General features: G+C 37.7%; 2 protein-coding genes across 3 annotated transcripts; one reads left to right on the plus strand and one right to left on the minus strand.

Moving 5' to 3' along the window:
* Positions 1-1,009: 1,009 nt before the first annotated feature.
* Positions 1,010-1,852, minus strand: LOC142172655 (uncharacterized). Its single transcript, XM_075236321.1, has one exon. It carries the CDS (start codon positions 1,850-1,852, stop codon positions 1,010-1,012), a length of 843 nt encoding a protein of 280 aa, XP_075092422.1.
* Positions 1,853-19,479: 17,627 nt separating this feature from the next.
* On the plus strand, positions 19,480-26,437 carry LOC107829353 (uncharacterized). Of its 2 annotated transcripts, none has more exons than XM_075237177.1 (2): positions 19,480-20,320; positions 26,146-26,437. In XM_075237177.1, the coding sequence occupies exon 1, from the start codon at positions 19,724-19,726 to the stop codon at positions 20,288-20,290; it is 567 nt and encodes a 188-aa protein (XP_075093278.1). In that variant the 5' UTR covers positions 19,480-19,723; the 3' UTR covers positions 20,291-20,320; positions 26,146-26,437. The 2 variants fall into 2 exon arrangements, with proteins under 2 accessions (XP_075093278.1, XP_075093279.1); XM_075237178.1 differs by lacking the exon at positions 26,146-26,437 and adding an exon at positions 25,225-25,767.
* Positions 26,438-27,621: the final 1,184 nt, after the last annotated feature.

Here is a 27,621-nt window from a genome sequence, read left to right on the forward strand (position 1 = left end):
CTCTTTTTTTTTACGAGTAAGAGATCTATCTTTTACACATAAAAGATCTAAAAAGGTCATTTTCTTAATTTTAAAATTGTAAATGGGCATAATGTACAAATAACATTGGTCAATCGAGGAAATGAAATATGTCTCTTTATATATATATATAATTTTGTACTGTATTTACCTGAGCTAACTTTCGAAATTAAATTAGGCACAATGTCCTTCTTGATTACGGTAATTAAGAAACGTTTGCTTTTCCTGGCAAGTTGCTATTTTCTCAGTTTTAATTTATGGGAATCCATTTGATTAGGCACGGAGTTTAAGAAAAGAGAGAAGACTTTTGAACTTGTGGTGTAAAATGAAGCACATATATTTTCTGTGGCTATAAATCATTGCATAAAAGTAAATTGTTTCCAAATAGAAAAAAAAGTCATTCTTTTTTGCACGAATTAAAAGAAATATATATTCACGTAAATTGAAACGGTGGGAGTATAAGAGTTGATACCTTGTGACTTATATAAAGTTATTCAAAAAGAGGAGTTTGATAGTTGATACCATGTGCCATTTCAGAGTCTTGATGCAGAGGGATGATAATAATTAAAGGGGAGAAGTAGGCAGGGAAAGGATAGGCCAGGAAAAGGCTACCTTCACTATAAACCTTGCACCGCTTTGTCCTGCCGTCCAATATGCCTTATGTGCCTCATAATTACACTGTCCCACCTCTATCTTTCCCCACTATATTTCATACATCCATTTCTTCCATATTAAGTGCTCCCACGTTTTATTTATGTCTTAGGTATTTTTTCAGTCTGTTTAAAAAAATAATATCTTTTTAATATTTTTTTTGGTAACTAAATAATTTTATTACCAAGCAATATTTTACACGCAGCTTCTTACTATAGCTTGTTCTGGATATAAGCCCCAGACTAATCTATTTCTTCTGTATCTCTATCCCTCCTAAAACTTTCTATACATTTCAATGAACAATAGGATAGTAATTCAATTCTAGTAATCTTCCTTTCAATCATTGCTTTACATTCCCTCTGCAGTGTAGATCTTGTGCTACTAGTCTAGTAACTATTTCAGCATTTCTTTGTGTTGCCTGAAAAACTCTAGCATTCCTCTCTTGCCATATATAGTATATGCTCCCAGCTAGCGTCATCCTGTATATTTCAGCATTTGCACTTCTTCCATGATAGTGTTGCTCAGCCCATTTCAGTTCATGCTCCCATGTCATCACCTGTCTATAGATCCTCGGCCATTCCAGCATAGCAGCCCATATTTGTGTAGAGAACGAACATGTAAAGAAGAGATGATCAGTAGTCTCTACTTCTGTGTTGCATAGTGGACAAGTATCATCTTCTACACAGCCCCATCTTCTCAACCTGTCTCTTGTTTGAAGTCTCCTATGAGCAGCCAGAAACATGATGAATATCCACTTAGGTAGTCCACTATTGTTACAAATGAGTCTTCTCCATGAAACTTTGCTAAATTGTCCTCTTTGCTTCAGATACATAGTTTTGATCGGGAATGTTTCCAGTCTAAGCACATCTTCCTCTGTATACCCAGCTTCTTCAAAGTATTTCTTGTCTTTAAAAATCTTCTGAATCACCCAAGATGCTTGCTTTGGCTCATCTCCCCACCCTGGCTTATATTTCTTATAGTACACATATACCCATTGCACCCACATTTTGTCCTTCTTCTTGCATAGATTCCACAATAGCTTGCATATGGCAGCTTTATTCCATAAGCCTATGTCCATTAAATTCAATCCACCTGCTGCTTTTGGCCAACATAATCTGTCCCGGGCTATGGGTGCTTTCCTTGTAGCCTCAACACTTCCTGTCCATAAGAATCTTCCACACATACTTTCAATCAAATGGATTAGTTTCTTGGGTAATAAGAATATCTGAGACCAATACACTTGGATGGAGAGTAACACACTTCTAATAAGTTGGACTCTTCCTGCATAGGATAGGAACTTAGAGTCCAAGACTGAATTCTTCCTATCATTTTTTCAAGAAGTGGTTGACATTGCTGTAATGACATCCTTTTAGCACTCAAAGGTATCCCCAAATATCTCACTGGAAGAAGCCCCTTAAAGAACCCCAACATTTGCAGAATTTCCTACTGGATATCATCTTTGACTCCTCCAAATTAGATTGAACTTTTTTCAGTGTTGGCCACTAATCCTGATGCTTGTGAAAACTCTTGGAAACATTGACTATCACCAAGAAGACAGGCTTGAACAGTTCCTAACTTATAGATATTTAGATTCTTGTGTTTAACTATTTGATTAACAAATTAAAATAATAAATTAACAACTAAAGATACTAAGAGTTAGAGACAAGATTAAGGAGGTTTAGAGTTATGATTTCCCCAATTGTCGGAATCCTTCCCGCTATGTCTTCTATAATTTCGCCTAAGTATTCTCTACCGATCATGAGCACTCTTATTACCTTAAATCTCTCCCGAGTAATCACGACAATTTACTAGACGCACTCTCCCGAGCTACGCTAGCTGGCTGTTGATACAGCTCACTTCAGATCGCACCCAAGGCTTCGTTATCCTTAATCCCGCCTTTAAACCCTTGGTTATTGATCCCTCATATACTTTGGGAGTGGTGTTGTTCAACAATTATCTAAATATGCACTCTCTCCCGAGTTATGCATACTAAATAGGCACAGCTAACTGAGAGCTCTTCAATTAACTACAATAAGAACGTAGTTGAACAAATAGAGATTATACTGTGGCTCAATTATATAAAAACATAACAAGAATTTATCCTACAAAAGGTTCTATCAAAACTCTAGATAACAAATTAGCTATTCATAATAGTATGTAAAACTACAATACTAAAAGTCATAACCAACAATGAAAAATAGGAAGAGGAAAGAAAAAACTTGTAGAAGAATTCCCAAGCCTTGCTCCTATTGTGTCTCTGCCTCCTTAGGTCAAACCTATGTCAAAAATATGTCCAATTCCTTTTCTTGGCCGGCTTCCTTGGTTTAATATAGGGTTTAGGGCTTAAAATCCCGTGTTTTGCACTTTGATCCCTGAAATTTACGCATCATGCCGCGGTTCCACCGCGGTTACGCCGGAACCGCGGCCAAACACCCTCTCAGGTTCTTCATTTGTCCGCGACTGCCTTCTGCCGCGGTTCTGCCGCGATCCTATCGTAACCGCGGTTTTTCACCCTGTTCCTTTTGGAATTTGGAAAAACGTAAAACATGAAATTGTAGCCCTTTGAGTTATCTTTCCAACTATATATTATGGAGCCCAAATGGAGTTTTGAGCAAAAAGTTATGTCTATTTTATTAGACAGTGCGCAATATGCCTCTTCGAGTTTTTGTTTTATTGTTTTATCATCCGTTGATCCCCGAAAGCGATCCCGGCTTATTTCCTTGAGCTCTTCCTCAGACTTCAAAGCTCCAAACCACTTAAATTCATTCCATAATATCTATATAGTTCGGAATCACACCTACAAGGCATAAAACACACAATTAGTGCAAAATACTAGCGATTAAAGCGCAAACTCAACAAAAGTGTAGTAAATTAGAGTGTAATAATTGACTAAAATACGTAATTATAGCCTATCATCAGTTCCTCTTTAATATCTTAAGCAGTCTAGTAAAATACTCCACAGCCAATATAAATAAGTATGGAGACAAAGGATCACCTTGTCTCAACCTCTTTTTAGCTTTGAAAGGTACTGAATGCTGCCCATTTATAATGATGGAATATGAGATAGTCCTCACACATCTCAAAATCCAATTCACGAACTTCCTTGGCATTTGCATATTCCTTATCACTTGCTCTATGTAATTCCATTAAATAGAGTCGTAGGCTTTCTTCATATCCACTTTCAACATGCATCTAGGTGATATATTGTTTCTGACATATCCTTTAACAAGCTCATGGCTCATTATGATGTCATCATTAATCAATCTTCCCGGGACAAATGCAGATTGGCTTTTATCTACTATGTCATCTATTATATCTTGTAATATATTAGTTAACACCTTCGAGATGATTTTATATATGAGAGTGCGGCAAGAAATTGGTCTGAAATCAATAACTCTAGATGGATTTGGTACCTTAGGAACCAGGGTCACTATTATACAATTGATAGGCTGGTGCAAATTGTCTTTTGAGAAAAACTCCAGTACTGCTTCAGTTATCTTATCCCCAACCACAAGCTATACTTTCTTGAAGAAGAGTGCATTGAATCCATCGCATCCAGGTGCTTTGCTATCACTGATCCCCCATTAGAGCCCCGTGTATTTCTTCCTTAGATACTGCGGTTGTCAACTGCAGCTGTTGTTGTCTATTTACCAGTGGACCTTCTCTCATGATCACTGGATTAATAGTAGGAAGTCTTTCAGCTGCTGATCCCGATAGTTGTTTATAGAACCCAATTACTTCCTCTTCAATCTCCTGATTTGTCTGTATTACTTTCCCATTGCTTCTTGTTAAGCTCTTAATCTTGTTCTGGGAATATCTACTCTTCATGCTTGCATAGAAGTAGGCAGTGTTATCATCACCTAACTTTAGCCATTTTACTCTCGATTTTTACTTCATGATACTTTCCTCCACCCTCAGCCATTTCTCTAGTTGCATCTTTAATTCCTTTTCTTCTATAACCATGTTCTCAGGTTGCCCAGGACTTCTCATTTGTTCCGGCATTTTACATATTTACTTCCTACAGTCTGCAATCTTATTGTAGTCAATAAATTGCGTTGAGAAAATAAAATCAAGACAAAAAATATCGTAACAATCGTAGTATTTTATTTCGAATATTTGAGTGTTACAATCTCTATGAATCCTCTGATTCTTCCTTCCAATAGTAAATAAATTCAAGGGCCTTTGAGCTTGATCTTGAATATGTATTTGTTGCCTCGAACGATGATCTTGTTCTTGAGCTTGAGCTTGATTGCTTGAACTTGACCTTGATTTGTTCTTCGTTCTTGAACTTGCACTTGATTTCTTGAACTTGAACTTGAAGCTTGAAACTTGTGGAGGAATTTGCAACGTTTGATCCACGAGCTCTTTCTTGTTTCTTGTTATAACTTCTGGTCCCTTTTCTGAGTTATGAAGACCCATATTTATAGTTGTGGAAGGGAGGAGTCATGATAAGAACAAACTCTTTCCGACCAATCAAATTGAAGTGTGACATGACCGCATTTGATTGGCCAGAACATGTCACTTGCACACGTGGCGCGATTTCATTGGCCTTTTAGTGTGACTGGGCATGCTTTGTAATTTTGACACATGGCATGATCCTATTGGCTCCTTCGTTTGACTTGGCGCGCCACGTCATTTGACACGTGGCACCAAACTGGGCCTCTAGGAAGATGACATCTTGGGCTTAATGGAGTGGGCTCATCACTTTAGCCCAATTAAATGGGCTAGCCCAATGGATTAAGATTTATTTATTTAATCCATATATATTGGTCTTATATAATTAATTCAATTATATTAGCCCATAGTATTTATTTGGACTAGCATATTTAAGATATAGTCCAAATTATGTATTGAATCATAAATCCAATAAATTTTACATGCCTACAAATACCCTCTACTTCAAAACTTGTCGAATTGTAGACCTTAATGACTAGACTTGAAATATTTGACGAAGGCAACATATCTTTACCGTTCTTTCACGTAACTTCTTTCATTAAGTTCACATGATCATTCTGGAGCACATGGATCAGTTGTAAAGCTCAAAGGCTTTATTTGACTTATAATATTACGTGCCTCACATTAGAAAATTTAAAACAACATTATTATAACATTGGGCACTGGATAGAAATCTAGTTCACGTTAGGATTTTCCTATCCTACTCATCATAGAACTCCTTAATTTAATCACCTGCACATCAACTTGAATTAAGGTCGGCATTCCTATGCACCAAAATCACTGCATGTAGTTTTCTTTTTCAATTAGGTTAGGACAACCCAATTCCTTTTGGATTATAATATTCACTGCTCCCACATCGGAATAAATTCCCTTACAACTGCCTTTCACTCCCTATATAAACACATGCGTACATCTTTGTTCAGTATCAATTCACATGTTTGCAAGTTATTTGAGTCTAGTTTCATGGACTCGGAAGCATTGACGCGAAGGTAATTTCTTCTTCTTTTCTTGTGCTTTCTTCTTTGTTGTCTTTTTTTTTAGGTCAAGCGAGAAAGATATGTTCTTCAATAAGATGATCCACGCATGAAGAAGACAATCTTGGGGTGTGAGGGGATGAGTATTCATCCTTGCCAGAATATCAGATAAATTACTCTCATGGCCCGACTACCGGAGAGACTACTCTCAAAATGACCCGATTCTTGGAGAGATTACTCTCAATATGGCCCAATTCTTGGAGAGATTACTCTCAATGTGGCCCGATTCTTGGAGAGATTACTCTCAATGTGGCCCAATTCTTGGAGAGATGACTCTCAAAATGGCCCGATTCTTGGAGAGATGACTCTCAAAATGGCCCGATTCTTGGAGAGATTACTCTCAATGTGGCCCGATTCTTGGAGAGATTACTCTCAAAATGGCCCGATTATCGGAGAGATTACTCTCAAAGCGACCCGACTATCGGCGAGGCCAACTTAAGGTGCAAAGGGACTCATATGTCCGCCTTAAGATTGGAAATTTATAGTTCTTTTTAAGAATTAACCCACGAAGAGGCCAACTTAAGGTGCAAAGGGACTCATATGTCCACCTTAAGATTGGAAAGTTATAGTTCATTTTTAAGGACAAACCCATGAAGAGGCCAACTTAAGGTGCAAAGGAACTTATATATTCACCTTAAGATTGGAAAGTTATAAAGCTTCAACTTGAAGACGACATCGACTTGAACACTTGGAGAACTTTGAAGATTTGGCGGACTTTGCAGACTTCAACTTTGAGACTTGGAGGGCCTAAATATTTCAACTTGAATATCGGAATTTGAAGACTTCAACTTGAAGACCGATGGAATTGAAGATTTCAACTTAGGGACTTCAACTTGAATACCGACGGACTTGAAGACTTCAACTTGGAGACTTCGAGGGCTTAAATATTTCAGCTTCTCTTTTGCTTTACATTGTCCGACTTTTATCTTAGTCGCATATTTTTAGCTTTACGCGCTTGTAACAAAAGATTCATATCTTGTCGTGGGAGAGTCCAAATAATGAACCGTTTGATGACTTCAATAGCTAAAATATATCCAATACTTAGAATCAAAAACCTTCAGAATCGCGCCGGATAATATTTTGAAACCAACTTTAGATTTCACCGTGTTGAAAATGTCATATTTGCGCAGTCTCACAAAAAAAATTATATCTCTGTGTGGAAATATCGAAATTGCAAACCGTTTGATTTCAGGAATACTATACTTCAAAATCTAGAACATATCCAAAATTCTCAATCAAATAACTTCAGAATCATCCCAGATAATATTTTGAAATCAACTTTAGGTTCCACCACGTTGAAAATTTCAGATTTGCGCGACTTCACCAAAAGTTTTGTACTTGAAGTAGGAACGTCGAAATCATGAACCGTTTGATCTACTGGAAACTTAACTTCCAAATATATAACATATCCAAAATTCAAGATTTAATGCCTTACGGCTACATTCAGATAATATTTCGAAGTCAACACTAAATTCTGATACACCGACAATTTCAGATTCGTGCAACTTCACCAAATATTTTGTATCTTGATATGGAAGCCTCGAGATCGAAAGACGTATTACTTGCCATAAATCGAAATTTAAGAGCCATATTCTCACAAATATCTTGGGATTCAAATCTCACTAAATTTGAAACGTTGTGCCAAGCAATCATTTCCTTATACTTGTGTTTCCTTTTGACGCCTCGCTTCTATTCCCCCTTTTTTTTAGGCAGAGGGCGGACTTGGAGACCAACAAACTTGAAGGTTTGGCGAACCTAAAGACAAAGAGAATCCCTGGACTTCAATTCAAATACTTGACATCCTTCTAAAATCGGTCCATTGAAGATATCAATTTACCAAGGAGGGTTGCCCCCTTTAAATCAAATGCGATCAAAGTTTAACAGGAGAATGGCATTTCAGCTTGATTTTGCATTCCTCCGTACTTCACTCGAACAACAATTGGGGCAATATGTATCTTTTGAACTTATGCGACTGAACTTAGAATGAACTCTAAGCTGCCTACGTACCTCGGTGAAGAGGATCAAATCATACCGTAGTTCAGACTGGGTGATTTCTTTTCTTTTTTTATGTCCTAACTATTGCCTAGGCCGCCTCTTTCGAAATTTTCAACCTAGCGGATTTTTTTTTCGTCCTAACTTTTGCCTAGGCCTCCTCTTTCAAGATTTTCAACCTAGCGGATTTTTTTAGGGGGGGCATACACAGTTTAGACTCATACGGGCCAGGAGTATAGCAGCATGCAGTTTAGGCTCGTGCGTCAAGGAGCGTCATGACTTGCAGTTTAGGCTCGTACGTCTAGGAGTGTCATGACTTGCAGTTTAGGCTCGTACGTCGAGGAGCATCATGACTTGCAACTTCATGGATAATACTTCTTCAAAAATTTGCCGTTGATAGGGCCGATTCTCATACCATCTGCATCAACCAGCTTGTAAGCCCCACTTGAATAAGCTTCTTGTACGATATATGGCCCATCCCATTTTGAAGTGACCTTCCCTACAGATTTATGGGAAGTAATTATGGGTCTACGTACGACAAGGACTTGATCTCCTCCTTGAAAGGATCTCGGGCGAACTCTTTTATTGAAGGCGCGAGACAATCGAGCTTGATAACATTCAAGACTCTGTTGAGCTTCCAATCTCTTTTCATCAAGAGCTTCCAACTCTGCTAATCGAAGTTGAGCATTTTCTTCATCAGTGATCCCTTCTTGAATAGCTAGTCGTAACGAAGGTATTTGAAGCTCAAGTGGCAAGACGACTTCGACTCCATAAACAAATGAATAAGGAGTCGCCTGTGTTGGCATGCGATGAGTCGTTCTATATGCCCATAGAGCTTCTTCCATACGATCATTCCAATCTCGTTTGGATTTGGAGACAACTTTCTTTAACAAGTTGCATAGAGTCTTGTTGAATGCCTCAACTAGACCATTGGCGGCAGCATTGTACATCGAAGAGTTATGTTGCTTGAAGCCAAAGAGATCACAAATCCTGTTCATCAACCTATTATCGAATGGCTTTCCATTATCCGTTATTATGTAACGAGGAATGCCAAAACAATTAAATAATGTTTAATCAGATGAAACTTGCAATATTTTCCTTTTTTACTTCCTTAAGAGCAACAACTTCAGCCCATTTTGAGAAGTAGTCAGTTGCAGCCAAGATAAATAGGTGCCCACCAGAGGACTTTGGCAGTGGTCTAACAACATCCAATCCCCAAGCGTCAAATGGCCAGGATGCAACAGTCGGGTGCAACACTTTAGGAGGTTGATGAATAAATTTCGCATGGAATTGACAAGCCTTGCATCTTCGAGCGTAGTCCAAGCAATCTTTTACCATCGTTGGCCAATAATATCCCATCCTTTTTATATGGAAGTGGAGCTTTAGTCTGGACTGGTGTGACCCAAATACCCCAGAATGTGCCTCTTGCAAAGCTTGGAGAGCTTCTTCTTCTTCTAGGCATCGCAAGAGTACTCCCTCGAACGACCTTCTGTATAGAGTATCCTTATAGTAAAGGAAGCGAGGTGCACGACGACGGATTTCAGTCCTTCTCCTCAGATTTTCTGGAAGTATCCCATAGCATAAGTAGTCGATAATGGGTTGTCGCCATTCTTCTTTCTCAACTTCAGAAATAGCAACAAGATGCTTAAGTTCATTTTCTTCACCTTCGACCTCATTTGGCGGTGGTACTACCCATTTTTGGCAGACGATAACTTGTGTTTGCTCAGGTAGGGCTAATGATGAAGCTAGAGCAGCTAAAACATCAGCCTTCTTATTTTCTTTCCTTGGTACATACTGAATAGTCACATCGCTGAGCCACCCCATCAACTTTTTTGCATAATCATAAGATAGGCGTAGTTCAGGCTTCTTGACCTCATAACTACCCAAAAGCTGATTGACCACAACTAGAAGTCACCAAAGACTTTCAATTGCAATTGCTTCATATCAACGGCCATTTCAAGCCCAAGTATTAATGCTTGATATTCAGCAACATTGTTGGAACAGAGTTGTGTCAAGGTGAAGGAGTAGGGCAAGACTTCACCTTGAGGAGTGACAAATACTACGCCAGCCCCGGCTCCCCCACGATGCGCAGCACCATCAAAGTACATCTTCCATGGAGGTTGAACTTCAACGACCATTGCGTCCTCATCATGTAGTTCATTAGTTAGCTCCCAGTCATCAGATATCGGATGATCTGCCAAGAAGTCTGCCAATGCTTGTCCTTTTACAGCCTTTTGAGAGATGTACAAAATCTCAAATTGTTGAAATTGGAGGTACCATCTCGCTAGTCGATCACTAAGAACAGGTTTTGACATCACGAACTTGATGGGATTTGCTTTAGAAACAAGACGGACAACATGAGCTTGAAAGTAGTGCTTCAACTTTTGAATTGAGAAGACTAGCGTCAAACACAACTTTTCAATTGGAGAATAGTTCAACTCGTTAGGTGTCATCATCCTGCTCAAGTAGTAAAGAGAGTTTTCTTTCCCCTCACTATTTTCTTCGGCCAACAGTGCTCCAACAGACCTTTCCTGCACCGCAATGTATAGTATCAATGGCTATCCTGGTATAGGAGCTGCTAAAACTGGAGGCTTCATCAAGTAGGTTTTGATACTTTTGAAGGCATTGCTACAAGCTTGATCCCACTTGAAAGGAACACCTTTCTTCATGAGGTGACTAAATGGTTGGCACCTCCCAGCGAGGTTTGATATGAATCTTCTAAGGTATGCTAGCTTTCCTTGCAGACTTTTCAATTCATGGATATCTCGAGGCTCAGGCATTTTCAAAATGGCATCCATTTTGGCTTGATCAATTTCGATCCCTCGATGTCAAACAATGAAACCAAGGAACTTTCCAAAAGTAACTCCAAAGACACATTTCAATGGATTCATCCTAAGTTGGTACCTCCGGAGCAATTCAAATACCATCCTCAAGTCTTTCATGTGGTCGCCCTTCTCTCTTGATTTCACCACCAAGTCGTCAACATAGCATTCGACATTCTTGTGGAGAAGATCGTCGAAAATATTTTGCATAGCCTTTTGGTAAGTAGCACCAGCGTTCTTCAAGCCAAAAAGCATTACCTTGTAGCAATAAATACTCTTTGGAGTACGGAATGCAGTAAGCTCTTCATCTTTTGGTGTCATGCGTATTTGGTTATAGCTCGACGAACCATCCATGAAAATTGCCTCGTAACCAGTAGTAGCATCGATCATCAGCTCTGGAATAGGAAGCGGAAATTCATCTTTCGGACATGCATTGTTGATATCTCTAAAGTCAACGCACACTCGAATCTGGCCATTCTTCTTCCTTACAGGGACAATACTTGAAACCCATGTTGGGTATTTAACTTCGCGAATAAATCCATCTTCGATGAGTTTGTTAACTTTAGTTTCAATCAAGGGAACCAAGTCTGGCCTAAAACGCCTTTGGGCTTGTTTAATAGGGCGAGCACCATTTTTGACTGCAAGGTGATGGACTGCTACTTTTGGGTCCAAGCCAGGCATCTCTTTGTAACTCCAAGCAAAGACATCCCTGAACTCTTTGAGTAGCTCAATATAAGTGCTCTCTTCATCAGCTTCTAGTAAAGCACTTAGGTAGGTGGGCCTTGGCTCTTCATCGGTGCCAAGGTTGACTTCTTTTAAGGCATCAACTGTCGCCTTCACTCTTTCTTCAAGTTCAGGTGGAGCATCTTTCGCATCTTTATCTTCTTGAGGGTCCCCATCGTTGAAGGATATGTGATAACACGATGAAACATGATCCAATTCTGCATTATCCTCCATCGAAGACGGAACACCATTCTCGCCTTGTACAGTGACATGATATGAAGAACCTACACTTTCTTCATCTTCGTCACGTTACTTAGTGTGGACCACAGCATATGGCTTTACCTTCAATACTTCTTCACATGAAACCACAAGTTTTGTTTGTCGCCTCATTCTAGAAGGAACCAAACTTTGGAAATCCTTACAGATCTCCTGAATTTTGGGTGAAGCGGGTGTTCTTGTATTTCGATAATTTCTCTAGAACTTATTCCCCTTCTTTAATGGACCCAATCTCTCAAATACGAAAGTTCTCACAGTTAGTTTTCCAAGCCGATCAAAGACAGAAGGCCTGTTAGAAGCGGCAAATTCGTCTTCTGCACTGATATAATTACTACTCGCCCTTCTTATTGAGATGCGCACTGGTGACAGTTGCTTGTATCTTAGACCTTCACGTGGTTGCCTCGTTGCAGCTTCTGATGAGAGCTTCCCTAACTTTGACGGCTCATTGGGATTGTATCCAGCTTTTGCAAATAGCTTGTAAGCGTTAGGATCAAAACCTTCATCTGTTCGCTTTGTAGGAGTGCCACATTCTGCAAATGATTTTGGGCTACAAACCCTGCAAGCGATTTTGAGGGCAACTTTACTGCCTCAATTTGTTTTACCGGAAGAGTTAACTCCCTTAGCGTCTTGGTTTGGAGATTATATGATTCGCCCTCGTCTTTCTTCCTTTTAGGGACATATTGGAGCGCGGGACTTACTTTCTTTCCATAAGACGCTATACCCCCTTTATGAGATTTATTCACGTTGGCGGGTACCTCCTCAGTAACAGCTTTGGCTTTACCAATAGTCACCTCAGCTCTTTTAGTTATGGGTTCATCGTTCTTGCTTTTCATACCATCATCAACTTTCAGCACCTTCACAATGTGGTTCTTCAAGTAGAACTTTGCATCGGCGAAGTGTGACTCAACCTCGATGTATGGCTCATTATCAGCAACTACCGTCTTCTCGACTTCACCCTCGTAGTATTTCAAATATTGATGGTAGGTAGATGGAACAACTTTATTCTCATGTATCCAAGGCCTCCCAAGCAAAACATTGTATGAAGTCTTCGCGTCGATCACATGCATCCATGCACTTGATTGCATATCTTTAATAGTGATTCCCAGCCTGATCGCGCCTATGGCTCTTTTCCCCCCTTGGTTGAATCCTTGGATCATCACACGACTTTCTGAAAGTTCGTTCATAGGAATACCAAGTTCTTTCACAGTGTGGATTGGCAAAATGTTCATTGAGGATCCTCCATCAACCAAAATCCGATTTACCCTTTCATCGCGCATATAGCCAACTAGGTACAATGGGCGGTTATGAGGAGTGTCACCTAGCAAAAGATCATCATTTGTGAACGTGACCTTTTCCTCACAAGCATTAACTTCTTGAGGAGTGGACTCGATGGGATTTTCCGAAGATGGTGCCAATGGTAGGTCATCACTTTTTTCTTCCCCTTTGTCAGCATGGCAACAAGAGGCATCAATGCCCTCGTGGGAAATCTTCGTGCGGAACCAACTTGGTAAAAACTCCTCCAAGGTCACTGGATTTCGTGGCTTTTGAGAATGGTGCATCTCCACTTTTACTTTCTTCAAATGCCTAACTGGATTCTTTTTCGTTGGTCTCTTTACCATCATCTTCCTTATTGGTTGTTCTATTGATTCTTTTCGTGGGCTCCTTTTGTGGCGCCTACGACGAGTCACCAACGTCCAACCTTCATCATCATCAGGTTGATCATTTTTAACTTTATTATTCACCAGTAATTCTTCATTTTTGATTCCTTTTAAACTGCATAACTCATCTAAACTAAATGAGCCAAAGGTGATACAGACTTGGTTTGCGTTTGCTTTCTCATCTTCAAGCACGATCTTCTTTTCACGGGCCAGGTCCATAACTTTGTCTTTGAAGACAAAGCACTTCTCCATAGGGTGTCTTACAAGTCGGTGATATTTGCAGTAATTTGGGTCGTTCGTTTTCCCAGCTTCATTTGGTTGCTTCATTTCCGGAATCTCAATGAGATTTAACTCGAGGAGTTATTCGAAAATGGATGGCACATCAGAATCCAGGAATGGGTATTCTTTTCTCCTGCATTTCTTTTAGAGTCAACTTTCCACTTGGATTATCTTGAAAAGAAGTGGATTTCATACTCTGCTTCTTGCTCACCTTCGTCGTGAACTTCATAAGTGACGTATTGACATTCATAGCTTCTTTGCTTTCAGACTTGGGTACGAACTTGCCCCACTTCCTAACTTCTTGCTTGTCATTCACTTTGCGAGGTTCATAGATGGGCAGCCTTTCATTTCCGTCGGAGGCCATGCTCAATTCCATGTCATGGGCACGAGTTGCAAGTTCTTCAAATGTGCTAGTCTTGATACCTTGAAAGATGTAGCGCAATCCCCAATGCATGCCTTGGATGCACATCTCTATGCCTGAAGCTTCACTAAGCCTATCTTTGCAGTTGAGGCTTGCATTCCTCCAATGATTGATAAAGTCGATAACTGGTTCCCCCTTTCGTTGACGAGTATTTGTAAGCTCAATCATACTCACCGTGCATCTTATGCTATAAAATCGATTGAGGAATTCTTGTTCTAGTTGATCCCAGTTATCGATAGATCTAGCCTCGAGGTCCGTGTACTAGTCAAAAACATTTTCTTTTAGCGAGCGGACAAACTGCTTGATGAGGTAATCTCCATAAGTCCCAACATTGTTGCACGTCTCCACGAAGTGCATAATATGTTGCTTTGGGTTACCTGTACCATCAAACTGTTGAAACGTTAGAGGTTGATAGCCAGCAGGCATCTTCAACATATCGACCCTTACAGTGTACGACTTTGCGTATGTAAGGGAGGATTTAGCATCAACTTTATATTTGTTCTTAATGGTTCCTTCGATGAATTCCTTCAGTTGATCGATTGGAATCATCCCTTCAGATGAGACAGGGATAGCCTTAGTGGATGCTGCTTGTCTTGGGGGAGAGTCACTCTCTAGAACTTCTGGGAGCTTGCCGGGTGCATGGGTAGATTCTTCTTCCATCAAGATTCTCACCCTGTCTGTTAGCTTGTCAATTCTAGCCTCTTGATTTTGCATGCATTTGGTCAAGCCAGCGATTGCTTCCATCAAGTTTGCCAACTACTCCTCCATAGATGAAGTGTTTGTCACCATGGCTTGCATGATTGTCGTGGATGACGGAGAGTAGCATAGATTTTTACATATATTGATCCTTGACTGGCTCACGCCATGTGGTGTAAGTGGGGAGGATCCATCGCTTGAAGCATCATCATCTTCCTTCACAGCAGAGTGCTTGGAGCCGGAGAGGTCAAGCGGAGCAAGAGTTTTCTTGATCTTTTCAGCAACATCACCTCCTTCAGATGCGTTTGTGGAAGATCTTGCTCTTTTTGAGGATGAAAATCCGAAAACAGGGGTTGATGCGGACGACACTTGGGGTGCTTGTTGTCCTAAAGAGCTTGCTTTGCTCCTCGTAACTGGTCCGAAGCTTCCAAAGGTGACATCGAGGATGTTTTCCACATCAGCATAGAACCTGGAATTAGCAGCCTTGGTGGATGTTGATTTGGAGTTAATTTTCTTCGAAGCCATTTCAATATTCTTGGACTTTGGTGATTGAAAAGTTGAGATGGGAGGTAGAGACTGTCCCACTGGGCGTGCCAGAATTTGTAGTCAATAAATTACATCGAGAAAATAAAATCAAGACCGAAAATATCGCAACAATCATAGTATTTTATTTCGAATATTTGAGTGTTACAATCTCTATGAATCCTCTAATTCTTCCTTCTGATAGCAACAATCTTATTTCAAGGGCCTTTGAGCTTGATCTTGAATATGTATTTGTTGCCTCGAACGATGATCTTATTATTGAGCTTGAGCTTGATTGCTTGAACTTGACCTTGATTTGTTCTTCGTTCTTGAACTTGCACTTGATTTCTTGAACTTGAACTTGAAGCTTGAAACTTGTGAAGGAATTTGCAGCGTTTCATCCACGAGCTCTTTCTTGCTTCTTGTGATAACTTCCGGTCCCTTTTCTGAGTTATGAAGACCCCTATTTATAGTTGTGGAAGGGAGGAGTCATGATAAGAACAAACTCTTTCCGACCAATCAAATTGAAGTGTGACATGACCGCATTTGATTGGCCAGAACATGTCACTTGCACACGTGGCACGATTTCATTGGCCTTTTAGTGTGACTGGGCATGCTTTGTCATTTTGACACATGGCACGATCCTATTGGCTCTTTGGTTTGACTTGGCGTGCCACGTCATTTGACACGTGACACCAAACTAGGCCTCTAAGAAGATGACATCTTGGGCTTAATGGAGTGGGCTCATCACCTTAGCCCAATTAAATGGGCTAGCCCAATGGATTAAGACTTATTTATTTAATTCATATATATTGATTTTATATAATTAATTCAGTTATATTAGCCTATAGTATTTATTTGGACTAGTACATTTAAGATATAGTCCAAATTATGTATTAAATTTGAATCCAATAAACTTTACATGCCTACACTTATCTCCTACAGTATTGTACTCTTTAGTATTTAATTCTTTCATAACGTGTTTCACCTTTTTCAATCTATTCCATACATCTTTCATTACATTATCCTCATTACTCTCTTTCCATGCTCCTTTGACTATCTTTAGAAAATCTTTATGTTCAGTTAGATGATTCAAGAACTTGAAAGACTTGGGGACTATCTCTTCCTTTTCTTCAAGTGTAACACTCAAAGGTGAATGATCAGAACATCCCAGATCTATTACCCATACCTCTAGATAAGGTATTTTCAGTGTCCACTATGCATTAACCAGTGCTCTATCTATCCTGCTATATGTGTGCCCATTTGTCCATATGAAATTTCTTCCCTTAGTCCTCATTTTAACCAAACCAGTATCATCTATAAAGCTATTAAAGTCTCTCATCTCCACATCTTGGACATGATTATCAATTGGTCTATCCTCCTCAGATCTTATGGCATTATAATCACCCATGATTAACCATGGTATTTGCTATCTATTGTTAATATCTACTAAGTCTCTCCATAGGTGTCTCCTATCATCCAGTGTATGCAAGCCATAGACTGCAGTGAATTCAAACCTCATATTCATGCTTTTGATATGAACTGCAACATGAATAAACTGAGAAGATTTCCCCATCACCAGGCATTCTATCTCATTAGTATCCCATAATAACCAAATTCTTCCTTTGCTGTTGTGCTCATAGTTTGCTAGCCAGTGCCACTCTGTAGTGATTCCCTTATTATTTGATCAGCCTTCTGCTCCTTTATTTTATATTCTAAGTATTGCTATCATATTTACTTTATATGCTTCTTATGTACTTCTTGACCTCCTCCTGCCTAGGGACCTAATTCAGACCCCTAATGTTCCATGTTACCAGCTTCATACAGGAATGAATAAAGCCTGTGAATACCCTTCCTCCCCTGCTTGACCTCTGTGCCTATTCGAGCCTTCACCTAATTGCCTTGGATTTATTAGCTGCAATCCAGATTCTGCTAGTATATTGAACCCATTTATGATGCTAATTGAATCCTCCCTTGCTTTTTCCTTGCTTCGGGCTATTGATTTTCTTGTGGCTTTTCTCCAATTCCGCTCCTCCTTTCCTCTAGCTATCCTTGCAGGTGATTGAGCAGGTTTACTGGTTTCCTCATCACTCCTTATTACTTGACTCCTTTTTGCAGGTGCTACATCTTTCTGCTCCACCTTGTCACTATTTCTATCTGTAGGTTGCCATTCCTGTTTCTGTTTTTGCTGCTTACGCTTAGTCTTCTGCATAGGTTGCTCATCTTTACCACATCTGTGTCCAACTGCATACAAACTTGATAGAATTTCGGAATCCAGTCATAAGCTACTCCTTGGACAAATTCTCTTCCAGTTGGATTTGTTACCTTAATGGCCTTAGGAAGCTCTTTGGTTACATCCATCTCAATTAACACTCTAGCATATGTGATTCGATCCAATTGAGCAGTACAAACATCTGCATATAGTGGAACCCCTAAACCACTACTTATCCTGCTTAGAGACTTAGCTCCCCAGCAAATCAATGGAAGGTTAGGAAATTTTTTCCACACAGGTATAGTTTGCAGAACCTCCTTACTAAAATCAAACTTTTCTGACCAAGTCTTCATGATTATTGGCTGTGTACCCAGCATATGTAGCCCTGAATACAATACTTCATCTCTGTCTTCTATGGAGTTAAACCTTACTACAAAATATCTCTCATTGTGATAGTAGAGTTTTGGCTTAGTTGTAAAATTCCATAGCTCGTATTGTTAGAGTTGTTCCAACAATATAAAGGATCAACGCTTGCTTTCATGTCCTTGTCTCTTCCTCTACTTTTTCCTTACATAATTCAACCATTGCTTCTCCATTTTTATGACTGGTGCAACGAAACTTAGATCCATGCCTTTTGTCGCCAATCTGTTCCCCACAAACAAATTAGCCCAATTCTTCTAAGCTACCTCTGCGTTCTCATCTGCTAATATGACCTTACTGTTATCAGCTTCCAATTTATCCTCAATTTTTCCACTATTACCAACAATTTCATCAGAATTACTCGCAATCAATCTAGCATTCTCTACATTAGCATTACCATTAGCCCTCTGATTACCAGCCTGTGTTCCTAAATTGTTTGCATGCAAAGCAATTTCTCCTAAGCTAGGTCTTCCGATTTGCAGTTGATTACCAGAAATTACCTTTGCATTCTCAATCATCGGTATATGACTCATCGCATGTGGCGTTTTCAGACCTTCCTTTGCGGCTGATAATGGCAGTCATTGTTTCATTGAAATTCTCGTTACATCTGCGGATTCCAAACTCTGCGTTCCAGTAATTTACGAGCTACCAGTTCCCGTACAGTTTCCTAGCTAAATCGTCGTTGCATTTTTCCTCGGTCTTCCCCTCCCCATTGTTTTCAGCGTATGTTAGCAAGAACACGCTATCATGCTCTGAGAGAGAAAAGAAAGAGAAAATCTTTAACAAGATCTTTTTAATATTTAATAAGTTTTAAATTGTCGATATGTTTATTATACCATTACTTAAATTTCCTTACAAGAAATAACATGACATATTTATGACCACGAGATTTTAAGAATATTTTAATATGTCATAAGTATCTCAAGGCCACAAAATTTAAAAAAACTCTCAAAATGGTGACTTAAATTAGCCAAGTCAAAAAATTTCTCAAAATGTTGACTATTTTATTGCTTGTAAAATAGTACTCTATATTGAGAAGCAATGGCATTACGGAAGGAATTTGAAAATTAGGTACCTGTTCTATCCGGATTATGTGAAAAATGAACATGACATATTGGTTACAATAAATCATTTTTATTGAAGTAACAATTCTAAAATAAGTTACCGACCAATAGTCAAAAAATCAATAGCACACTGCTTAATTTAGCAGTAGTAGGCATTCAAGTTGACATATAATGGACAATTATTGGGAAAGTAATGCAATTACAGGAAAATATGAGGGTGTATAAATAGCTGTTTATATCCTATGAGGTGTTAATGAAATTAAACAAACTATTTACACAATGTTACAAATTACAATCATTTAAAACAGGCCGAAAGTATGGGAAGACTCGAATTTATCAAATTCTTACATGCTTCCTAACTTTTCTGCTCCAATGGACCACAACCAGGGACATAAAACGTAATTTCACAATCCCAAGTCCATTTTCATTTCAACTGCTTTTCTCTTCTGTCCCAATCAAATTCAAAATCAATTCAGACCAATGAGCAAAGAAGGAAGTAGAAGAAGAGGCGGATGGAGTTGGACTTCCGCCCTCGTCGGCGCCGCTGCTGCCGGCATGGCGGTGGCGGCACTGTCGTCGAAGCCACGGGACCCAGATTTCCACCTCATCTCTATCGACCTCACTTCCTTCAAGCTCAATTTCCCAGTACTAGACGCTGAACTCATCCTCACTGTCCACGTCACAAACCCTAATGTCACTTCAATTACTTACTCGTCTACAGAAATGTCGATTTTCTACTCCGGCGACCACCTTGGTTCGGCTCGGGTGAAAGCCGGATCACAGCCGCCGCGTTCCTGCCAGGTCCTCCGGCTACCGGCGCGGCTGAGCGGCGTTCAACTGGCTCATCACGGCAAGGAATTCCTGTCCGACGTGGCGAAGCGGGAGATGGTACTGGATGCTACGGTGGATATAGAAGGATTTGCTAAGGTGATGTGGTGGGACCATAAGTTCCGCGTGCACGTGGATAGTCACGTGACTGTCGACCCGGTTTTCTTTGATGTTATTGACCAGGAAAATAAGTCGGCTTTGGAGGTCTTCGTTAGGTGACGTCTGAACCGGCCACCCGGCGGTTCCCCGGTCAGTTTATTATATTTTGTTTAAGGTTTAATATTGTTCCTAAGTATGACTCATGTTTCTCGCCCCACGTGGTTAAATTATATAAAGCTCTATGCAATCTAGTTAATTAAGAAAAGAAATGGTTGCTCTTTTGAAAATTGAACTTTGTTTCCTCTAAGTAAATGAATTATGTTCAGTATGGTTGTCCAATGTGTGAAATTTTAAAGATGAGGTTCAAATTTTAAAAAGACAATAAGTTATTACTTTCTCTTTCCCAATTTATATAAATATTTTTTGCCTTTTGAGATAGTAAATTTAAATATATACTCCCTCTTTTTTAGTTTACGTGAACCTATTTCCTTTTTGGTCCGTTCCAAAAAGAATACCCCTTTCTAAATTTGATAACAATTTAACTTAAAGTTACAATTCTACCATTAAAGAGAAACTTTTATAACCACACAAATACTCTGGACCCCTTTTTGACTTGTTTAGGACCACAATTACAAAAATCTTCATTTTTTCTTAAATTTCGTGCCTAGTCAAACAAGTTCACATAAATTGAAACGGAGGGAATAATATTTAAGTTTTTGGAAATAAAATTTATATATTTGAAAATTACGTCAAAAGTACTACAAATCATAATAATTAATTATTCAAAATATTTAAAAGACGTCAAAAAAAATTATGGAAAGAACAACTCATTTGACTCACAAAATTCGAATACCCTCGCATAAATTGGGACAAAAAAAATAGTTAAATTTTTTCATTTGTTTAAGCCTAAGCCTAAGTAAAGCAAAGTATCTAATATCTGTACCACTGGAAGATAACAGATACTAGATATAATAGTTTAGGTGCATATAAGTTGGCACAAATACAATCATCAAAAGTGCGAAATATTGACACACCTTGGACCAGTTTTGAATCAGGTTTGAAAGTCAAAATTTTTGGATTGGACCAGATTTAATTATCCATCTTAATACAATGGAACGAAACGTAAAGTTGAAACTGAAGCGGGGTCTAAGTCCACTTCACCGTGGGAGTTTTCCGACACGAAAGAATGCTAAGTTCAGAAAGCAAGGAATGGATTAAAATTGGGGCAAAAAACATAAGTAGGCACTATTCTAGAAAATTTAACATAAGCACAGCAGAAATTCATAATTAACAAAAGTGGCATTCATAATTAACAAGAATGGCAGCAACTTAACGTTTTTCTCGGCGGTTACAAATCTATTATGGCAACTAATCTTAACAATAGCATAACAGATTCCTAAATCAGAGGAGGGAACAAGATATAATAACTCCAATCTTTTCCTTCCTATTTTTTAACTCAAAATATTATCTTTCAAATATGTTTTACGAATAAAATACAATTAAGAAAAGATAATTGTATCCTAAAAAAATTACTGTATAATCTCGTATATTGAATTGATAATTTGATAGGATACATGTATCTAATTTTTAAGTATATCTGTATATTAATATATGTGATATCCCATATATATCGACATATTTTGTATTTAACAATTACATATTGAAATTATATATCATCCGGTATATTTTAAAAAAAGAAGACATGTAAGGTATATATGTGGTATATATACATTATAAACTATTTATGCATGGTATAATAAAATATCTTAAGTATATATACCACCATTGAGAAGAAAAAGAAACTAATCAAGATGTGTCAAAATACAAGTTACATACTCCTTCCGTTCCAATTTATGTGAACCTGTTTGACTGGGCACGGAGTTTAAGAAAAAAATGAAGACTTTTGGAATTTGTGGTCCTAAACAAGTCCAAATGGGCCCCAGAGTATTTGTGTGGTTATAAAAGCTTCTCATTAAGGGTGGAGTTGTAACTTTAAGTTAAATTGTTACCAAATTTAAAAAGGGTTTATTCGTTTTGGAACGGACCAAAAAGGATATAGGTTCGCATAAACTGGAACAGAGGGAGTGTGTATATATACACACACACCCTCTAAAAAAGATTTTCAACCAGCAGAAAACTCCTTTCTAGCCACCACTTCGAAAATATCTCTTACCAACTCCAAATGTTTAATTTATTTACCAATTCAAATATACCTGATATATTTCAAGGTATATTATTATCTTGATGAGATTATACAATATCGTTATACACATATATACATGTATATAGTTTCAACATATTATAAATCATGTATAACGATATTGTATAATCTCATCAAGATAATAATATACCTTGAAATATATCAGGTATATTTGAATTGGTAAATAAATTAAACATTTAAAGTTGATAAGAGATATTTTAGAAGTGGTGGTTAGAGAGGAGTTTTCTGCCGGTTGAAAGTCTTTTTTAGACCGAAAGCAATTTTGTGCTTAGATAAGATGATTATGAGGTAAATTTTTAAAAATAAGATGAGAGGAGAGAGTATGAAAATAAAAGGCAATCCCATGATTTGTGCCGTGTGTTGACTAATTAACTGTCACATAATCTTTGCAATATGATAATTGTGTAAAAATATCTGCTATTTATGGAATAAACAAAATTTGATATCATTTTATTAAATAATTTTTAAAAAGTGCTTAGCCGGATAGTTTTCTCTTAAAATTGTATTATGTTTTGGATTAAAGTTGTATATGTTTTTTCACGAAAGAATGTCACCAAAAGAAGCATATGAATTTTTATAACAGGACACGTTTGTATGAACACAAGACATGACTGTTCATCGTTAGTATGTAGCTGACAAGACTATCTAACTATTCATTGTTATTATTTTATCTGTCTCAAATTATGTAATACAATTTTTTTGATCCGTTGGAAAATAATGATACTTTTATATTTAAAAATAGTTTAACTTTAAACTTCTCATTTTACTTTTAATGAAATAATTTGAAGTCATAAAAATATCTAAGATTTGTTTTAGACCATAAGTTTTAAAGTTATTACTGCTCATCTCATGGAGGGAAAAGCAAAAATATAATTGTCTTGTTTGTCGTCTCAACGCATTCTTTCCCCAGTATCGTCCCACAAAGAAAGAAAGAAAGAGCACATAGCTCTAGCCCGACCTATAGGTTCGCTAACGTAAAGCGAGGAGTTGAGCCTAAAGGGCGAACCGAAATTATTTTCGGAACTATATTTCATACAACTAACATGTGTTCAGTCCAGCAGGAACGCGCACTGCAAACGAACCTAAGCTGCTATACTGAATCCCCCGATGGCCTTTCTTATTTTAATTAATTATCATCCTAACACAAATTATACTTAAACTACAATCTTCATACATATATTGGGAGAAGTAACATTTTTGGAGAAGAATATTAGGGGTAGGGCGGGGGTAGGGGGAAGGGGGCTGAATACCTCATCATTCCTAAATTTGGTACGAGAAAAGATAAGACTACCTATAAAAGTGAAACTATTTACCCTCCCCTACCCATTAAAGAATTCTACCCACTAAATAATTACAATTCCTACCCATTTAATAAATAAACGACAATAACAAAATAACTACCCACACTTTAATGCCCTACGTATAAAAACGCAGAAGCTGCTCAAAATTTCAGAAAATTAGCGCACAAACGTGGAAAAACGCAGAAGCTCTTCAAATTTTCAGAAAATTAGCGCACAAAATTGAGATTTCCACTGATCGAAGAGCAGTAAGTGTGAAAAAACAGATCGAAGATGCTGATTCGGATTTTAATTTCGTTGTTCTCTTCAGATTTTGATTTTGCTGTTGGTTTGATTTTGATTTCGGAGCTAAACTTCTGAATTTTAGCTGAAAATTCTAATCTAGGTTTGGAGATCTGGAGATCTGGAGATCTAGAGGTTTGATTTCGCTGTTGTTTTGTTGAAATTTCGAACACTGTTGATTTCAAACACTGTTGAAATTTGCATTGTTGAGATTCAATTTTGGACATAAAAGTGATTATAACTTTAGAATCATGGAAAATATTCCAATTCTGCTGCAACATAGTGGAGAATGGGATGATAACAATAATTTCATAAATTTTCATGTTAATGCAATTCTAATAAAGACCTATTGGAAATTTGAACAACTTCTCAGAGAAATTGCAAAGCAACTGCAAAAGGACAGTAAAACAATAGTTATTCAGTATGCTATTGCTCAAGGATATCCACCAATTACAATTTGCAGCGATATGAGTGTTAGTGTTTATATGGAATTGAAAAAATCAAGTGCAGGGATGACAACACTTCCTATGTGTGTGTCGTTTGCTAAAAATACTATAGCTGCAAGCACCTCCAGTTTCGATGTTGCTCCAATTTCACCAGAAATTGCACAATTTGAAAGCACTGATATGATTACTACGTTTGATGTGCAAGAAGGAGATGACGCCATTTTAGAACTTGATGATGCAAACATCATAACTGATCAATTTCATCAAAATGTTGAAAAAGGACAAATTTACGAAGACAAGAACCTGCTGGCTCTCGTTATGAAACAGTATGCTGTTAGAGAAAAATGTCAATATCGGGTTCATAAATCATGCCCAAGAAGGTTCGTCTGCATGTTTTCAAGTAAAAAAACTATGTGATACCTATATAGTATATAAGTATGCTAAATCAGTATACTATGAGAGTATGGAATTGTATTGGTTTGTCTGTGTTTTTTATCAGTGATACTGGTATAGTATATAAGTATGTTATATCAGTATACTATGCGAGTATATAACTGTATTGGTTTGTCTTTGTTATTATCAGTAAAACATAATACCAATATAGTATATATGTATGCTAAATCAGTATACTATGTGAGTATAGAATTGTGCTGCTTTGTCTATATTTTTTATCAGCAAAATATGATACTGATACAGTATATAAGTATACCAACAGAGTATACCATGTGAGTATATAATTGTACGGATTTTTGTGTGTGTTTTTTATTAATAAAACATTATACATAACTGTATTTGTATTATAAACAGGTATATCCTTGAATGCGTGGATGAAATATGCACTTGGAGACTTAAAGCATCAAGCCTGCGAGAATCAAATCTTTTCAAAGTGATAGATTTCAATTATGACCACAGTTGTTTAACTGATAAGAGATTTTGTTCACAAAAGCAAGTTGTCTCAGCTTTTGTTGCAGCTGTGGTACAAGATAAACTTGTTGACCCGAAAATCATATATACACCAACTGATATCCAGAGAGACAGCCAAAAAGCATATGGTATGGACTTAAGCTACATGCAAGCATGGAGATCAAAAGAAAAAGCAATGCAATTATTGAGACGATCACCAAGTGAATCATACAAGAAAATGCCAACATATCTTTATATGTTAGAGTACGCTAACCCAGGATCAGTGACACGACTACACACTGAAGGAGATGGGAGCTTCTTGTATGCATTCATAGCTATATATGCATCGATTAGAGGATGAGTCTATTGTAGGCCAACAATTGTAGTTGATGGAAGTTTTTTAAAGTCAACATATAGGGGGACCATACTCACAGCTTCCACGCAAGACACAGATATTTTGTGTACAATCCAATTACATTCAGTTAAAGAAACAAAAAATATTTTCAAATATTATATGATACCAGTATGGTATACAAGTATACCAACAGAGTATATAGTTGTTTTGCTACACACCTGCACGTACCTATGACTATACTACTATATGAAATACTAAATTAATATTTTGTGTACAATCCAATTACATTCAGTTAAAGAAACAAAAAATATTTTCAAATATTATATGATACCAGTATGGTATACAAGTATACCAACAGAGTATATAGTTGTTTTGCTACACACCTGCACCTACCTATGACTATACTACTATATGAAATGCTAAATTAATATAGTGTGTTGTAATTGATATTTTGTTCTTTGGGTTTACAGGACAAATTCTACCCCTCGCATATGCAATTGTTGATTCGGAAAATGATGCATCATGGGAATGGTTCTTCGTGCATTTCAGAGAAACCTATGGACAAAGAGAGGGAATGTGCATTGTATCAGACAGGCATGATGCTATATGGAAAGCAACTTCAATTGTCTATCCAGAAGTCCCTCATTGTGCATGTATGTTCCATCTGTGGAACAACATAAAGACAAACTTCAGGAAGAGCCAAAAACAAATCAAAGAAGTATATTTTGCTTTAGCAAGAGCATACATTGTTGAAGAATTCAATAGGCATATGGCAGGGTTAGAAGCTATTGATAGTAGAGTGAAAACATACTTGATGGATATTGGATATGATAAATGGTCCCGGGCGTATTCCAAGGCAAATAGAACCATGACCATGACATCGAATATTGCGGAATCAGTAAATGCAGCAAACAAGCACGCAAGAGACCTACCAGTTGTGAATTTGCTTGACTTTATGACAACATTGATTCAAAAATAGAATTACATCAATCGGAAGGATGCAGTAGAATCATTTATGAAGATTGGTGCAAAGTATGAAAAAATATTGGCAGATAATACTATCTTATCACAGACGATGACGGTATGCATTTTCAAAATCATAAAAACACTGCATGTACTGTATTTTTACTTTTTTACCTTAGTGATTTCACTAAACAACTGAATATTGTTATTTAAAAAATACTATTACTTCATATAGCTAATGACTTTTCTTAATTAAAATTATACTAGGTGTTGCCATCAACTGAATTCTTACATTTAGTAATTGATGGCCAAACAAGAAATGTGGTGCGCCTACATGAAAGAAACTGCAGTTGTGGGAGGTTTCAGCTAGACGATATTCCATGTCCACATGCAATGGCAGTTATAGAAAAATTCCATATGGATTCATACAAGTATTGCTCGGATTACTACAGCATAGACTACTTGCTGAAAACATATGAGATACCAGTAAATCCATTGCCTGATGAAACAACGTGGCAAATTCCAGAACATGTCTCTTCGCAGGTGGTACTGCCACCAAAAGAAAAAATCAAACCAGGAAGACCTAAAAAGAAGAGAGGCATAGGAGGCTGGGAAGGAAATACAGTTACATGTGCACTATGCGGGAGAAAAGGACACAACCGGAGAACATGCTGAAATATTCCAAAGAGAGATTGATATAATGCTTCAATGTTTTTATACAACTCATCTATTGTAGAATCATAGCATTTGAACAGCAAAAAATAAAATGCATTTCTTGCACTGGACATATATTTGGTATGATGATTCTTTGCGAAATTACTTTTTGGCAACAAATTTATATGGCTACTTGTATTTTCAATAAGAATCTGTTTATTTTCTATTTTAGTATATAAAAGTGGGATGCATTTACATCTAGTTGCTGCAGGAAAAAAGATGCAAAAATATATCTGTGATACCCAAGTGGTATATCTGTATACCTTATT

The sequence above is a fragment of the Nicotiana tabacum genome, chromosome 18 (assembly GCF_000715075.1).
Source record: "Nicotiana tabacum cultivar K326 chromosome 18, ASM71507v2, whole genome shotgun sequence".
NCBI classification, from domain to species: Eukaryota; Viridiplantae; Streptophyta; class Magnoliopsida; order Solanales; family Solanaceae; genus Nicotiana; species Nicotiana tabacum.